General features: G+C 45.7%; 1 protein-coding gene across 2 annotated transcripts; it reads left to right on the forward strand.

Moving 5' to 3' along the window:
* Window positions 1-2,040: 2,040 nt before the first annotated feature.
* On the forward strand, window positions 2,041-16,408 carry LOC115583005 (calpain-2 catalytic subunit). Of its 2 annotated transcripts, XM_030419358.1 has the most exons (21): window positions 2,041-2,401; window positions 6,020-6,089; window positions 8,368-8,486; window positions 9,578-9,711; window positions 10,233-10,401; window positions 10,865-10,948; window positions 11,036-11,121; window positions 11,307-11,372; window positions 11,494-11,654; window positions 11,992-12,161; window positions 12,280-12,291; window positions 12,798-13,009; window positions 13,301-13,337; window positions 13,606-13,671; window positions 13,792-13,849; window positions 13,951-14,015; window positions 14,380-14,448; window positions 14,535-14,613; window positions 15,183-15,299; window positions 16,026-16,084; window positions 16,220-16,408. In XM_030419358.1, exons 1-21 carry the CDS (start codon window positions 2,165-2,167, stop codon window positions 16,241-16,243), a joined length of 2,094 nt encoding a protein of 697 aa, XP_030275218.1. In that variant the 5' UTR covers window positions 2,041-2,164; the 3' UTR covers window positions 16,244-16,408. The 2 variants fall into 2 exon arrangements, with proteins under 2 accessions (XP_030275218.1, XP_030275227.1); XM_030419367.1 differs by lacking the exons at window positions 16,026-16,084; window positions 16,220-16,408 and adding an exon at window positions 14,972-14,983.
* Window positions 16,409-18,052: the final 1,644 nt, after the last annotated feature.

The raw sequence follows: 18,052 nt of genomic DNA on the forward strand, positions 1-18,052 counted from the left end.
TAGTTTACAGGGCGTAGTTTACAGGACGCAGTTTACAGGGCGTAGTTTACATGGCGTAGTTTACAGGACGCAGTTTACAGGGCGTAGTTTACAGGGCGTAGTTTACAGGACGCAGTTTACAGGGCGTAGTTTACAGGGCGTAGTTTACACGGCGTAGTTTACAGGACGCAGTTTACATGGCGTAGTTTACATGGCGTAGTTTACAGGGCGCAGTTTACATGGCGTAGTTTACATGGCGTAGTTTACAGGGCGTAGTTTACAGGACGTAGTTTACAGGACGTAGTTTACACGGCGTAGTTTACAGGGCGTAGTTTACAGGACGCAGTTTACATGGCGTAGTTTACAGGACGCAGTTTACATGGCGTAGTTTACATGGCGTAGTTTACAGGGCGCAGTTTACATGGCGTAGTTTACATGGCGTAGTTTACACGGCGTAGTTTACACGGCGTAGTTTACAGGACGCAGTTTACAGGACGCAGTTTACATGGCGCAGTTTACATGGCGTAGTTTACAGGGCGTAGTTTACAGGGCGTAGTTTACAGGGCGCAGTTTACATGGCGTAGTTTACAGGGCGTAGTTTACATGGCGTAGTTTACAGGACGCAGTTTACAGGACGCAGTTTACATGGCGTAGTTTACAGGGCGCAGTTTACATGGCGTAGTTTACAGGGCGTAGTTTACAGGGCGTAGTTTACACGGCGTAGTTTACAGGGCGTAGTTTACAGGGCGTAGTTTACAGGACGCAGTTTACAGGACGCAGTTTACATGGCGTAGTTTACAGGGCGCAGTTTACATGGCGTAGTTTACAGGGCGTAGTTTACAGGGCGTAGTTTACATGGCGTAGTTTACAGGGCGTAGTTTACACGGCGTAGTTTACAGGACGCAGTTTACAGGACGCAGTTTACATGGCGTAGTTTACAGGGCGCAGTTTACATGGCGTAGTTTACAGGGCGTAGTTTACAGGACGTAGTTTACAGGGCGCAGTTTACATGGCGTAGTTTACAGGGCGCAGTTTACAGGACGCAGTTTACATGGCGTAGTTTACAGGGCGTAGTTTACAGGACGTAGTTTACAGGGCGCAGTTTACAGGACGCAGTTTACATGGCGTAGTTTACAGGGCGCAGTTTACATGGCGTAGTTTACAGGGCGTAGTTTACAGGGCGTAGTTTACACGGCGTAGTTTACAGGACGCAGTTTACAGGGCGTAGTTTACAGGACATAGTTACATAGTGATGTCTAGTGGTGAGTTTGCAGATCACAACCAACACCCCTCGTCTCACGTCTGATAAACTGCCTCCAGTGATGTCACTCATTGGCTCAGTTGCATTGTGGGTAATGTATAAACCCCACTGCCTAATGGAGCGGAATGGTTCCCTGTTGTTTCCATCAGACGTGCTTTAAATGATCACCCGTCAGTCCTCATGCTGCTGCTACCTGTTGTACCTCAGCAGGTTACTGTGCTCACTGTTCTACTGACTTTATATTGGACCCAGTGTTTGGATTGGATTTGTACCTGAGTGCACCTGCTATGTCTATCTATCTATCTATCTATCTATCTATCTATCTATCTATCTATCTATCTATCCGTCTGTCTGTCTGTCTGTCTGTCTGCTCAGAAATCCTCCAGTGTCTCCTCACATGTTCAGAACCTGCCTGAGAAACATCATGTTTTAAGTTCTGTTCAGTACCACAGTGATCCAGTGAGCGTGTCTGAACCTGCACAGGTTCACTGCTAACAGGAAGTGCTAACAGCTGATTCTGCTGCGTTTGAATAGAGTTTTGGAGCCTTTGTGTGTTTGTTTTGGTTGTTAGTCTGCGGCTGCTGGAGCGGATCAGAACTCTGCCACAGTGTTGGATCATCAGGAGAAGAGGAGTGAACTGCTCCTTTAAACATGTGGACCGGACCATCCAGAGTTCTGCCCGCTTAACTCTTCTGGGTCTTTACTTCCTGCTTTAAAAAGTCACCACACACACACACACACACACACACAGAGAGAGAGAGTGAGAGAGAGGGAGGGAGGGAGGGAGAGAGGGAGGGAGGGAGCTCCTCCTCTGCTCTGGTTCGGGGCGGAGGTCTGAGTCTGAGTCTGACAGAAATCTGAGTCCAGCAGAAGTTTGTTGTGCGTTCTTCTCTTCTGTGTCGGATCTTCTTCTTCGCCTCCATCATGTCCGGCGTGGCCTCCACCCTGGCCAAGAAGCGGGCCCTGGCTGCGGGCTTCGGCACCAACGCCAATGCGACGCGGTACCTGAACCAGGACTTCAAGACCCTGCGGGCTCAGTGTAGTTCCGCCGGGAAGCTGTTCTGCGACCCGACCTTCCCCGCCGCGCCCGAAGCGCTGGGCTTCAACGAGCTGGGCCGGAGCTCCTACAAGGTCCGCGGAGTCACCTGGAAGAGACCCACGGTAAGAACCCGGGCCTGGTCCTGGATCTGGATGCGGATCTGGATGGGTGCGTTAGTTTGGAGGAGTGGGTGGGGTCGGAGGGGCGGGGTGGTGTTGGTGGAGGGGGGGGGTTGCTGGCAGAGGACCTGCGGGCTGCTCCACCCACATGGAAAAAACCTCCTCACGTGTTCAGACAGATACTGATCACATCTGATCGATATTAGTCTAATATCAATAACAACAACAATGACGTCATTCAGGTCTGTGGAACAGTTAGAAACAGCAACAAGCTGCAAACTGTCAAGTTCAAAACTCAGAATACTAACAGGAACTCACACAGTACATGTACAATACACAGTCTGTGTACTATATACACTGTGTACTGTATGTGTGTATATATATATACTGTATATGTGTATATATATATACTGTATATGTGTATATAGATACTGTATATGTATGTGGTGTATTTTAAATGTAACGGGGGATGGTGATGGTGATGATGCTCTTTCTTTCTGCAGGACTCAGAACTTCAGATCTGATTTGCAGATTCTAGATGTTTAACTTTAGTCAGTATTGAATGAATATGACAGAGCGTGACCTCAGAATATCATCCAGAGAATCTGACTGTGACAGATTATCAACAGTAATCTGCAGCGATCTTTAATGAAACTTAACAGAGGTGTAATATATTGAGTCGGTGTGTCTGATGATGATTCATTATTAGATTCATGTTCATCTTTTTGCCTCAGCTGCTTCATGAACACCAACATGTACATGAACATTAATATCTGTGGTGTTTTTACTGCAGGACTATTTAAACAGTGCAGTGAGTCACAGCCCATCAGAGATCCTACATACCAGGCAGATGAGTCACTACACACTCAGAACCAGGGGCAGCACAGGGAGGAGCAGGAAACGTGTATAAAAACATAATGCAGAGTTTATAACTGCAGAAGAGACCATGTCAGAGTCCTGACGGCTCTCTTCACTCTGTGGTGACGGCGTCCTCGTGCAGATGTGTCACTGAGTTTTGTCAGAAGCAGGAAGTAGCGGGCAGAGGAGGAGGAGGGAGTGACGCTGTAGGTCGACATGTTAGATGCTGCTGGTGTTCGGTACGTGTCGGTGCACAAGCTGCAGCCCGCCGCTGATCTCTGAGTGTGTCTGTGTGTCTGAGTCCTGACTGAAGCCACACTCAGGTACAAGAATGTGACCTCTGAGAGGTTTAAACCTGCAGCAGGTTTCAGTCAGCGAGAAAAAAGCTCCACTTGGGTGTTTAAAGTGTTTCAGGAATTTAAAGAATGATTTCAACAAGAACACAAGTCAGTGTCCTGACACTCGGACTGGACTGAGACAACCTAACAACGGACGGAGCCCTGAGCCCGGACCCAAACCAGAGCTGTTTGAGAAGATGTTACTGACACAGAACCTCTCAGACTCCTACAGAGAGTCTCAGCGCACACCGACAGTGAAGCTGTAACTGTGAGAACAGAGACGGTCATCTGTTACTGATTATCTGTTATTATACCATGGTCTGGGGGAATACTCGATTCTGATTGGCTGCAGGGTGGCCATTAACCCCTGATATATGGACACCTAATAAGTAGTTCTAGTCAAATTGACTGTTCACCGCTGTAAATTAATGCGCTAGCTGGCGTATCAAATCTGAATATTATATTTCCAGCACTGAGTTCAGTCCGTCAGTCCTTCAGTGTCTTTTCCTCTGAACACCACAGGGTGGCGACTGTAACACACAAGCTGCAGAAAGTTCACTTCCCCTCTAAATTTACTGATACGTGAATAATCTCACAACCCGTTGGCTGTTCAGCTCTCTGCTTCAGGCTGCGGCCACAGTAACGTTACACACGGCCGGTCATTTGTTCCTGAAAATCTTGATATTGATTTGGGGACAATGACATGACTGGTTAGCAAGCTAATCGTGTTAGCTAGCATACTGTCAAATTATATTTACTGTTTGTCAACCGTACGCAATGTTATTGACTTGCTAGCATAACGTTAGCTTTCTGGCTCTTCGCTGAGCGGACTAGAATACTTCTGTTGCCAAGTCGTATCTATGATCCGTCCTATTTACTGGAGGAGTGAACAACGTCTCCGTTGCATAAGAACCTTACAGGAGGGAAATGATTGTTCCAGGTATTAGTCAAACCCTCAGGCGTTACCAGGGAAACTTAGTTATGTCTTGTGAAAAACTTTATATTTTGATTGTAAAATGCATGAAAATATTAATGAATGGTCTTAATTTCTTTTTTTTGCAAGTGACCATGGTATACGCGGGATAATGCCCTTCGAAGTGTCCATAAACAGAAGTTAATGGACTTCGCGGAGGCCATTAACTGTTTATGGACACCTCGTCGGGCATTATCCCTTACTTATATTCACTGCAGGAAATACAGTTCAGCTGCAAGAGACAACTGCAACCTGAACACAGAGACACAAAACAACCACAGAGACACAAAACAACCACAGAGACACAAACAACCACAGAGACACAAAACAACCACAGAGACAAAAAACAACCACACAGAGATACAAAACAACCACAGAGACACAAAACAACCACAGAGACACAAAACAACCACACAGAGATACAAAACAACCACAGAGACACAAAACAACCACAGAGACAAAAAACAACCACAGAGACACAAAACAACCACAGAGACACAAACAACCACAGAGACACAAAACAACCACAGAGACAAAAAACAACCACACAGAGATACAAAACAACCACAGAGACACAAAACAACCACAGAGACACAAAACAACCACACAGAGATACAAAACAACCACAGAGACACAAAACAACCACAGAGACACAAACAACCACAGAGACACAAAACAACCACAGAGACAAAAAACAACCACACAGAGATACAAAACAACCACAGAGACACAAAACAACCACAGAGACACAAAACAACCACACAGAGATACAAAACAACCACAGAGACACAAAACAACCACAGAGACACAAAACAACCACAGAGATACAAAACAACCACACAGAGACACAAAACAACCACAGAGACACAAAACAACCACACAGAGATACAAAACAACCACAGAGACACAAAACAACCACAGAGACACAAAACAACCAGAGAGACACAAACAACCACAGAGACACAAAACAACCACAGAGACACAAAACAACCACACAGAGATACAAAACAACCACAGAGACACAAAACAACCACAGAGACACAAAACAGCCACAGAGACACAAAACAACCACAGACACAAAACAACCACACAGAGATACAAAACAACCACAGAGATACAAAACAACCACAGAGATACAAAACAACCACAGAGACACAAAACAACCACAGAGACACAAAACAACCACAGAGACACAAACAACCACAGAGACACAAAACAACCACAGAGATACAAAACAACCACAGAGACACAAAACAACCACAGAGACACGAACAACCACAGAGACACAAAACAACCACAGAGACACAAACAACCTCAGAGACACAACATGCAGTGCAGCCTGTGGTTGTGACAACCAGGAGGTTCCGACAGTCAAACTTTTTGTTTCTGTGTCTTGAATCCTCGCAGCAGCTTTTTATGCACTCTGTTTGTTTCTGACCTTTTGACCAATAGGAACTGGTCTCTAATCCTGAGTTCATCTTGGGCGGAGCCACCAGGACCGACATCTGCCAGGGAGCTCTAGGTGAGTTTTCAAAATGGTCAGTGAACACACCACAGCCTCCAGACTGTCCCTGAACAGGTAGACAGATAGAATGGTAGACAGGTAGACAGGTGGGCAGTTGGCTGCGGAGGGGAGTGGTCTGTGTGGACTGAGGTAACTGGTTTTAACAGTCAACAGGAAACATTACAGATGTGCAATAACACAATTTGATGAACTGATCGATGATTTTAAGGTGGTCACGTGTCAGATCAATGAACTCTCAGCCTATATGCTAAATATAATGCTGTGGCTGGTTAGCTTAGCTAAGCCCCACATTGTGACACCGGTCAGAACTCTGTTGTTTAATGTATTCTTCTCTGCTGATGTCTCTGTGGCTAACTAGCTAGCTCGCTAACATTACGACAGTCCTGCATCGAGACACTGTCCATGGTCGCCATGGTAACGTAAGAGAAGTCACCAGGGCTGGAGACGCCATGTTGGGAATGTTTACATTACTGACCCCTGATGATGTCTGAGGGTCTGAGGGTCTGAGGGGTCTGAAGGGTCTGAGGGTCTGAGGGTCTGAAGGGTTGGTCCTCCTTTAACTCTGACCTTCTGACGATGCCCGGCTGTGAACATGTTCACTGACTCAGTCGTTCAGATTTCAGTTTACTGCTGAATATTTTGTAACCAGAGGAGTTAATGTGAACCAGCTGAGATCCTGGTCCTGCTGTAATTAGAGGGCGCTGCCACGCTGAGCCCTGATTGGCTGAGCAGGAAGGAGCAAGACAGGAAAAGGCCTGGCAGCTATTGTTAGAGGGCGAGAGGCAAACATCAGAGGGGGGGATATGTGCTGTCAACCAATGAGGACACACCCTCACACACACACACACACACACACACACACACACACCCTCACACACACACACACACACACACACACACACACACACACACACACACACACACACACACACACACACACACACAGTGTTGTGGTGGATGAGTCACCAGCTTGCCGTGCCTTCATTAAACCACAGCAGCTCTCTGGTTGTGTAACTCTTTCAAGCTTCCTCACATCAAACTTTTCTTCAGGCTGAAACTACAGATTCTCTGAAGCTTCCTGTTTTCAGCTGGACCGTCACAGTTACAGCCACTCAGCTCAGGAATGTTGCTCAGAGTGAGACCTTGCGTTAACTGCAGCTGAATATTTGTGGTGGGAGCAGAAAGAGTCTGCAGGCTGTTTCTCCTCCACCCAGTCTGAATCCTCTGTTGCTCCGTCAAAAACCACATCAAGTCTGTGCAGTCCTGCTGCACTGAACAACATAAACTGCATGACTCTGTTCATGTCTGGTTGTTCTGTCCTCAGGATGAACGAGGTTCTGCCTCAGAGTGTTAGTGGGTTTAAAGTGGACCAGGATATGATGATTATTAAAGATCCTCCTGAGTCTCTCAGATGTTCCTGCGACATCAGGAATGACTATGTAGTTATGTTTTCTCAATTCCTCCTCTCTGTCTATACTATATAAGGACACTCCCACACTATATAAGGCACTCCCACACTTTATAAGAAAACTCCCACTATAAATAAGGGACATTTCTACACTATATAAGGACACTCCCACACTTTATAAGAAAACTCCCATTATAAATAAGGGAAATTTCTACACTATATAAGGACACTCCCACACTATATAAGGACACTCCCACTATATATAAAGACATTCCCACTCTATATAAGGACACTCCCACACTATATAAGGCACTCCCACACTTTATAAGAAAACTCCCATTATAAATAAGGGAAATTTCTACACTATATAAGGACACTCCCACACTATATAAGGACACTCCCACTATATATAAAGACATTCCAACTCTGTATAAGGACACTCCCACTATATATATAAAGACATTCCCACTATATATAAGGACACTTCCATATTATATAAGGACACTCCCACTATATATAAAGACAGTCCCACTCTATATAAGGACACTCCCACTATATATAAAGACATTCCCACACTATATAAGGACACTCACATACTATATAAGGACACTCCCACTATATATAAAGACATTCCCACTATATATAAGGACACTCCCATATGCTGTAAGCACACTCCCACACATAGTTTAAAGCCTGCAGCTCCTCCAATTAGTTAGAAGGGAAGAAGCCTCTTGGATGAGACGTAAAACAAGTCCAGTTGACCCCAGTTGATACAGAACCTAGAATTACCATGACCTGGATGACTTAATGATTGTTGACTAACAGTGAATCATTTGTAATGTTACCGACTGTTTCCTGTCTGTCCAGGTGACTGCTGGCTGTTGGCGGCCATCGCCTCGCTGACCCTTAACGAGTATGTGATGGCCAGAGTCGTTCCCACTGACCAGGGCTTCGGTGACGACTACGCCGGCATCTTCCACTTCCAGGTAACACAAGTCCTCATGACATGTAGTTTGTCTCAGTTGTGTTGCCGAGTGTTGACCTCATGGCAGATGTTTGTCTGAGTGCACTCATGAGGGACTGACATTTTAAAGTGGACCGAACACTGAACCCACTGAACTCCACAACTGATGCGATGAGCCAACAATGAACTCTCTGAACTCAGTGAGCTTTATTACGGTGCAGCTATGGTAGCTAGTTACAATCACAAAAGCTGAGTAGCCCTGATCCAGGACCAGAACCATCTGACAGAACCAGGATACCAGTAACTCAGGTGATCATAACATCCATTACAGGTACAATTGTTGTATAATCAAACTCACAGGTGACCACTGATATCTGAGAACAGCCTGTTGATTCACTGATGGTAGAGAAACAAACCAACACGCTGCCTCTTTAAGAGACATGAAGAAGATTCCCTCTACGGAAGTTTTTTTTATTTTCTCCTGTAAATATTATAAATGATCTAATTCAATGAAGCCCAAAATAATAATTTGAACATCTGGAGCCACTGCAGTTTGGCACAATGAAGGTGATGTTATTTGACTAAAAACAAAATTTTCATTAAATTTCAATTGGTTTTATTCTTCTAAACGTCAACCTGAAGCCGCCAACCAGCTGGATCATGTCACATGTTACAAAGACACTAAACAGTAACAATATAGGCTACTTCTTTGTCCCCGTGGAGAAAGTCCCCAGACTCCCTTAACAAATGTGTCAGTTTAGTGAGTTGTTGAGTTGGAGACACTTTATAAACTCTGTGAAACTCTGTCTCTGACTCATTCTGCTCTATTTGGACCTTCTTGTTCATTCAGCAAATGTTCTACATGAACTTCTTTCTGTCTTTGAGCAGAAACATGGAGTCTGTTTGTCTCAGAGATGGACGGGTTTGTTTCATACAGAGCAGGAATTGGTAGTGACTGACGCTGTTGACCGGAAGAAGAAATCAGACTATTGAGAGAGACTTTCACAGTAAATGTCAGGCTGTTTCCTGTCTGACAGTCTGTAGTTTACATTTAGAGCGTTTAGCAGACGCTTCTGTCCAAAGCAACTCACAATAAGAACATTTGTCTTGTAGTTCTGGCAGTTTGGTGAGTGGGTGGACGTGGTGATCGACGACCGCCTGCCGGTCAAAGATGGAGAGCTGATGTTCGTCCACTCGGCGGAGGGGAGGGAGTTCTGGAGCGCTCTGCTGGAGAAAGCCTACGCCAAGTAAGATCAACTCGGGTTTCAATTTGACAACTATGGAGCCAGAACAGTGGCTTTTAAATGTGTCATTGAAACATTTGTATTGAAAACAGTTGTACTGACATTGAAACAAGTATTGGCACTGAAAAAAGAAAGTAATTCAAATAATTCAAGTCCGAATACTGGTTTTGTTTTCAATGCCAATTTTTTTTTTTGGATGCCAAATTTTAAAGTCACCGTTCTGGCTCCATAGACAACCTTCTATTCACAACAGGCCAAGACCTTTATTTTGAAAGTGTTGTCCATCAGTTCACTCAGTGATTGTAACACTGTGTGAACATTGGAACATCTATCAGAAATCTGATGGTGCTATCGTCTGTCTGACTGACTGACTGCTTTGTATCCAACTGGACAGCCAAAGGACAGTTGTTCTGGGTCTGCAGTGAAGTCCTGTACTGTCTCATCAGAATATTGCATGGATCACAAAAGGTTCATTGTTCCAGGAGAAGGTGCTCTTTAATATTCAGCCTGTGTTTTGGTCACAGAGTGAACGGCTGCTATGAAGCGCTGTCTGGCGGTTCCACCACTGAAGGATTTGAAGATTTCACCGGTGGCATCGCTGAGAACTACGACCTCCAACGTCCCCCCGCCAACCTGTTCCAGATCATCAAGAAGGCCCTGGAGGCTGGAGCGCTGCTGGGCTGCTCCATCGACGTGAGTCTGAGGGAGAAACACTGTGAAGTTCTCGTCATGATGCTCAGGAACACACGCCGACTCTCTGAAGACAGTTTTCAGGACTATCTGAAACAAAATGAGCTCCAGTTTCCTGCTCGTCACATAAACAACTTAAGCGTTTCCTGATAAACAGGTTTCATTTCCTTTTATGATAAACTCGGAATATCAAACAAACTAGATCCTTCCTGCAGCCTCAGGCTATAAACTGAAACACACTTCAGTCGCTCTTCCTCAGTGGGAGGAACTCGTCATGTTTAGATAAAGTCTGAATATTTTGTCAGAAAATAATGAGATGAAGCGGAAAAACATCAACAGAGATAGAAATCAAGAAGAGGAGCAGAGATGAAAGTAGATACTAGAACTCAGAAGTTTTGTTTTTGGTGTTTAGACTCTGTGATGATGATGATGATGATGATGATGAGTAAACCTTGCCTCCTTGCAGATCACCAGCGCCGCAGACTCGGAGGCCGTCACCCGTCAGAAGCTGGTGAAAGGCCACGCCTACTCACTGACGGGAGCTGTGGAGGTGATGTCACGTCCTGGAAATGAAATGAGAAGAGAATGAGGTGATGTGGAACAAGAGGAGAATGAAACGTTGTTGTTATGTTTCCAGGTGAACTTCCGTGGCCGGAATGAGCGGCTGGTGAGGATGAGGAACCCGTGGGGTCAGGTGGAGTGGACCGGAGCGTGGAGCGACGGGTAACCACACCAGCACAACACCCACACACGTACTGGTGAAACTGGGACAGTGTGTTAGTGAACAGAGAATGGCTGGTTTCAGTCTGTGGTGTAGCACTACATGTCACCATGCTTGTTATCATGCTACCTGTTAACATCCTGCTACAGTCTGTTCTGCTTTAACAGTGTCTGTTCTGTTCACACAGATCGTCTGAGTGGAGCCAGGTGCAGGGAGACTGTCCACATGCCAACGCAGAGGACGGAGAGTTCTGGTAGGTGGAGCGTCTGAGTGTTAGCAGACCCGATCCATTGGTTCTGTGGTGGATGGATGTGGCAGTGATGTTAGTGTTTATAGCAGCAGAGTGAGAGGTCTTCCCTGTCCTATCTCTGCAGGATGTCCTTCAGCGACTTCTGCCGTCACTATAATCGTGTTGAGTTGTGCACTCTGACCCCCGACACCATCGAAGATGACTCTGTCAAACACTGGAGCGTCAGCAAGTTCGATGGCTCCTGGAGGAGAGGATCCACCGCTGGAGGCTGCAGGAACCACCCCTGTAAGAAGTGCAGCTACTTTTACTCCCATAGACAGAAGTCTGAAGTCACAATGAAGTCCTGACGAAGGGTACATAAACTTTGTCAGAGATTAAACAATATATATAAGAAAGGAACATCCCGTTTGAAGAGTCCCTCGCGCTGATCAAGGTTGACCCCTTCTGATTAGACCTCGTCAGGTACGAGGAGGGTTTCTTCTTCTCCTCGAAAGGTTCTTTAGGATGAACTTCTAGCACGTACGGAACAGATTCTGGGATCACTGATGGAGCTGGAGTTTTTAAGAGTTTCTCATGAGAGGTGATGTTGTTGATGTGACTGGAAGCTGTCTTTCCTCTGCAGACACGTTCTGGATGAATCCTCAGTTTGTGATCAAGCTGGATGAGGAGGATGATGACCCCGATGATGGCGAAGTGGGCTGCAGCTTTGTGGTCGGTCTGATCCAGAAGAACCGCAGAAAGCTCCGGAAACAAGGAGAGGACATGCACACCGTTGGGTTTGCCATCTATGAGGTGAGAACTGAAGACACTTTAGGTTTAGGACCAGATCAATACGTAGAGAATGTAACACGGCGATACAGACGCATCCACTTACTAAACAAAACTTATTCTTGTCCTCTGCTTGTTTCAGGTTCCAAAGGAGGTGAGTTCTGAACGCCTGACAACACCTTCAGGTTAAAGGTCAACGGCTGAAAAAACAACTGTCATTATTACATTAATATTATTCAAATAATCAGACTTAAAACCACTCTGTCCATCCAGGACGTCTCTTTGATTGGAGGTTTAAATATTTCCTTGTTGTGATGCAGTGATGTATGTTTTAACTGCATTTACAGTTTGAATCCAAATCAGTTTGGAGAATGATCTCCTGCAAACATATTCAGTTAAGGGATTATGTGACTATTTTATTATCAGGACCAGTGAACCTTTGACGTCATCACTGGTTGCCAGGCATCTGGTCAGAGCCAGGAAACAGTCTGGCACATAATCCCTGCAGAACCACATTATAACAAACCACAGTCAGTCAGCTTTAGAGCAGCCGGACAGAGGTCAGCTATCTTTCCCCCCTGTTCCCAGTCTTTATGCTAAGCTAACTAAACTTTAGCTTCAAAACACAGGCTGTCCTGATTGGCTGTTTCCTCCCTTCAGTATCAAGGCCAGAGGGAGGTGCATCTGGACAAGAACTACTTCCTGACCCACGCTCAGACGGCAAAGTCCGAAACCTTCATCAACCTGCGTGAGGTCTGCTCTCGCTTCAAGCTGCCCCCGGGAGAGTACCTGATCGTCCCGTCCACCTTCGAACCGCATCTCAACGGAGACTTCTGCATCCGTGTGTTCTCTGAGAAGCAGACTGAGACCCAGTAAGACTCTGAACCTGGTTCTGCTGGTTGTTAAGGGAGCTGGAGGGGGGCTGCCCAAAACCTGGTGCGCTTCAGTCAGTGCTGAGGGACTCTGGACGACTCGTGTCTTATGCAAACAGGCTGACACATGTTTGGTCCTGGGCCCGGTTCAGGTCCACCACCAGAACAGAGAGCTGCCTGTGGTGTTTCTGAAAGGAGGCTTAGAGACCCTGTGTATGTGTATGTGTGTGTGTGTGTGTGTTAATAATGTGTCCAGTGTTCTGTAACACCTTCATGCTTCTGTCCCATCAGGCCCTGTGACGACCCGGTCCAGGCTGAACTAGATGATGTAAGTAAAGTTGATCCATTAATGAACAGATGAATTAATGATGACATCATCGTTACGTCTTAATTAAAACTGCTCACTACAGACGACACGTCTCAGTCAGCTGTCGGTTCTGTTTGAATGTTTCTGTGTAAACTCAGTACATCGTGTAGTGACTGTCGTCATGGCGATGTAGTGACTGTCGTCATGGCGATGTAGTGACTCTCGTCATGGCGATGTAGTGACTGTCGTCATGGTGATGTAGTGACTGTTATCATGGTGATGTGTTCAGGAGACGGTGTCTGATGAGGACGTGGACGCAGGGTTCAGAGGACTCTTCTCGAAACTCGCTGGAGACGTAAGGTTTACACCTGAGGACTCACGTCAACATGATTGTCATCACACCTGAGGGGACGGCAGACAGGTGTGCCCTGACCTGCAGGTGTCCAGCTGTGACATGTTCCCTGTTGTGTTTCAGGACATGGAGATCTCAGCGGTGGAGCTCAGGACCATCATGAACAAGATCGTCTCCAAACGTACATCAAAGCTAAAGCTTCAGCACCCGCTCACCTGCTCACCTGCTCACTTGTTCACCTGTTCACCTGCTCACCTATAACTTCCTGTCTCTCCCTCACAGGAACTGACATCAAAACTGACGGCTTCAGCCTGGAGACCTGCAGGGTCATGGTCAACCTGATGGATGTATCCTTCTTTAGCTTCCCGGCGCTCCGCAGTCAGAACCGAGCTCCGTCTGAGGTCCGGTTCTGTTCTGCTCAGTGTCCACAGGAAGGTTTTGGAAGTGTGGGTTCTTCAGAACTAACAGCAGATCATGTAACAGAGACCGAACTTTATTCATCCTGATGGATCGTTGTGCAGCAGCAGAAATACACAGTGTGAGATAAAAATATAAATAATAAACATATAAAGATTCATGTGGATCTTTGAGGGTCCAGATGTTTGTGGCTGCACGTCAGTCTGTACCTGTCAGTGAGGTTCTGACCCGGTAGAGATGGAGGAGGTGAGTAACAAAGCTGCAGGTCAGACAAGATCCTCAACTGTTGAGCAGGACAGCGGGAACGGGAAGCTCGGCCTTGGAGAGTTCGCCACCTTATGGAAGAAGGTGCAGAGATACCTGGTAAGAAGTGCGACCTTTGACCCTCAGAGTGTGTGAGCTCACCTGACAGGTGTGACAACAGCAGCTGTGTGTCTCCATGTCTGCAGTCCATCTATAAGAAGAACGACTCGGACAACTCGGGGACGATGAGCACGCCGGAGATGAGAGTCGCCTTTAAAGACGCAGGTCAGTTTCTTCTTCTGCTATTTGTGCAGAAACACGAGCATCCACTGGACCAGAACCCACAACACCAGCACACAGAACCAAGGCTGTTACCATGACAACAGCTCAGATACAGGCTGAACTCCAGTTTGTCAACACTTAAGATGTTTGTTTGTGATTTTGAGCATTTAAACTTTTAATAATCTTACACCTCACACCTCACACTGAACTGTCTGACCTTCAAAATAAAACCTGTTTCCCGTTTCCTGTTCTTCTTCTCTGTCTCCTGATGTGTTGTGTGTTTGTGCCTCAGCACTGAATGAATAATGATGTTTGTGTGTTTCTCTCTGCTGCTGCTTTCGGGACTCTTTCCTGTCAGTAGACTGATGTGACGGTACGTTACGTGTTAGCAGCCAGCTCTTATTCTGACACTGATCGTTGTTTCATGGTCGTGGTCACGTTTCACTTCTTTTATTTTTAGTTGCAGCTTCAACAGAACAGAAATTATTGTTCAGTAATTTCACTCCTTGTTGAATGATGACGATGATAATAGTGATGATGATGGTGATGATGATGGTGTCGTCCTCCTGCAGGTTTCAGCCTCAACAACACCATCTACCAGCTGCTGGTGGCTCGATACTCCGACCCAGACATGACCATCGACTTCGACAACTTCGTGGGCTGTCTGATGAGGCTGGAGATGATGTTCAGTGAGTCACACCGAGCTACACGTCAACTACAACTCCCAACATGCACTGCAGCAAGAAATAACCAATCACAGAGTCTGAATCTATTAATGATTCAACTCACTTCCTGTAAAATGTAGTGTGACGTTCATCTCATTCACAAACTGCACGTCTGTGTAGAGTGTTAGCGTTAGCTTCACCCGCAGCTGTAGTCTTCATCCTTCAACAGTTAGCTTTGAACATGTCGTCCACATGTTGTCCTTCATCAAACTAAAAGGAAGGAAGCACCGTCAACTTAATGAGTGATGAGTTCAGAGCTTCACTGCTCGCTCTAATGAGACAGTGTTCATCAGTCAGCTGTTAAAGAGAGCTGCAGAAACCCTGACGTTAGCTGAGCGTCAGGCTAATGTTGCTAACGGTTATCAAAGGTGACAACGCTAACTGAAGTGAGTGAGGATGAAGAAGCAGCAGGTGTTCATCAGTACTGACAGCTAACATTGTGTGATACATGTGGATATTCATTTTATTGTTTGTTTGTTTGTTTAGTGGTTCTGATCATGTTATTCTGATTAGCATTAAAAACACAGAACCTGTGTTCAGAACATCTGTATGATGGTGACGTGGTCTGAAAGTCATTGTGTGCTGAGTCTGTCCGGGACACGAGGCCCGGTCACATCAACACTAGAACCTTAGCTGAGTAAGCTAATGAGATGATTTAGCTAATGAGCTGTGACTCATCTTCATCCTCAGGGATCTTCAAGAAGCTCGACGCTCAGGACAGCGGCTCCATCGAGCTCGACTTCAACCAGGTGAGAACCAACAACACGAACTTCATCATGTTGAATCGGACCCGGTTTCGCCTCTGACCGTCAGAGGCGGACCCGGTCAGTATGAATAACCTTCAGATGTTGACTCTGTCTTGGTTTCTCCGTCTCTTCCTGCAGTGGTTAAACTTCGCCATGATCTGAGCCGGCGCTCCGCGTTGGCCCGGAGCTCCAGTGTTACTGCAGGACGCCATATTTGTGTTTACAGCTGCAGCTTCTCTTCTTTCACTCCGTATGTTTTCTGTGTATCCACCACATGACTGACACCATGTACCATGAAAAGTCAATAAATGTATCCAGAACTCTTTACGGGCCGGCCGTTATTCTGTCATACTACTCACCTGCATTCTGTCTACAGTCCAGCAGGGGGTGGCTGGTTTCAGTCAGTATGTAAGATTATGAAAACTTGATTTGGTATATCATACAGCAGGGGATCCTTTAGGCGGAGCTACCTTGTGATTGACGTTGCTACCATGGCAACGTGTCCTCCCAGCTCCACCCTTTTGCCCAAATATGGTGACTACTGGTTCCAAAAAACGATGGCCTCAACTGTAGCACTAAATACAAGGCTTCCGAACATTAGTCCGCAAACTAATGAGAGACGTCGGGTGGGTTTATACGTGGTTTAGCCTAGCTTAGCACAAAGCAGAGGGGAACTGCTAGCTACATGAAAACAAATAACTAAAAGATGAAGAGAAAGACTCTCCTCACTGCAGTTATCACTCAACAATATGAACAATAACAATATAAACAATGTTATGACAATAGCTGAAGTCAGTTTTAGAGCTGCTCAAAATCATTTTATTAACACCAAACCACAGATGTTGAGTGTGCTAATGCTAACAAGCTCAATATGTGGTTGAGGATTGAGGAAATGTTATCTAGCTTGCTACCAAGCCACAAAAAACAATATGGAGGACAGGAAGAGTTTTACAGGTTTCAGATGGATTCAGCTCCATCTGTCTGTCCAGCAGAGGCGGCCCTCATCTGAATTAGATCAGCCTAGCTTAGCACAAGGCTTGCAACAGAGCTGCTAGCCAGCCTTGTCGAAATATAGAGCCGCTAACAGCAACATAATCAACGGTATAGTTCTAGAGATTTAATTAGCTCTATTTAACAATATGTTGCTAGCAGATGCTATGCTAGCTGCTAACAGCTAGTTTCTTCGATGGTGGTTGCTGTTTGTCACTATTTGGTGTTCTACAGGGATATGTTTAGCCTAGCTTAGCACAAGCAGCAGTGGGGAGCTGCCCAGCCTGGCTTTAAACCTCATGACGAAGGTTTGACCCAGAAAACTTTCATCAGGTCAAGAAAAAGATTTTAAAATCTGTGACATCATCACAATGTGAAGTCTACAAGCCAGGTGGGAGCTCGTGGGCGGGGCTAGTAGTGAGCCCATTGAATAAGGGCAGTAGCGTTTCCCCCGCTGGCCCCGCCCCCCGGACATTACATCGTGATGACGTCACAGATGAAGCATCTGTACCTGGAGTCAGAGCTGGGGCCTGTTCCAGGAAGCAAGTTTAACAAACTCTGAGTCTTACCCTGAACTCTGAGTTGACTTACCCTGTGAAGAGAAACTTCCAGTTCCAGAACAGCTGATCTGAGTTTGTCGACTCTGAGTATGTTAACTCTGAGTTGAGCTCGTGCCTGACGATTAGTAAAAAACCATCATCAATTGAGCTCCGATACAGTGATTCACCATGGCAACAGGGGAGAAAACAGGAAGCAGACATTTTCTGGGGAAAAGAAAGTAACACGGCTGCGGCTGTAATAAAAATTTTAGATGCGGTCGTCTTTTCATTTTGGGTTTAACATCACTTTCTTTTATATTAGCGGTTGAATGTTGTTCAATGTTTTATTTCATTTTATTTTTTTTATTTTAGGCTATTTTATTTTATTTTAGGCTATTTTATTTTATTTTATTTTAGGCTATTTTATTTTATTTTATTTTAG

This window comes from Sparus aurata, chromosome 1, assembly GCF_900880675.1.
Source record: "Sparus aurata chromosome 1, fSpaAur1.1, whole genome shotgun sequence".
Lineage (NCBI taxonomy): Eukaryota > Metazoa > Chordata > Actinopteri > Spariformes > Sparidae > Sparus > Sparus aurata.

Coding starts and splice junctions, on each gene's coding strand:
- LOC115583005 (XM_030419358.1), top strand. CDS start 2,165: ATGTCCGGCGTGGCCTCCACCCTGGCCAAGAAGCGGGCCCTGGCTGCG. Junction 11,655..11,991: donor AGGCTGCAGGAACCACCCCT/GTAAGAAGTGCA, acceptor TTTCCTCTGCAG/ACACGTTCTGGATGAATCCT. Junction 15,300..16,025: donor GAGGCTGGAGATGATGTTCA/GTGAGTCACACC, acceptor CTTCATCCTCAG/GGATCTTCAAGAAGCTCGAC.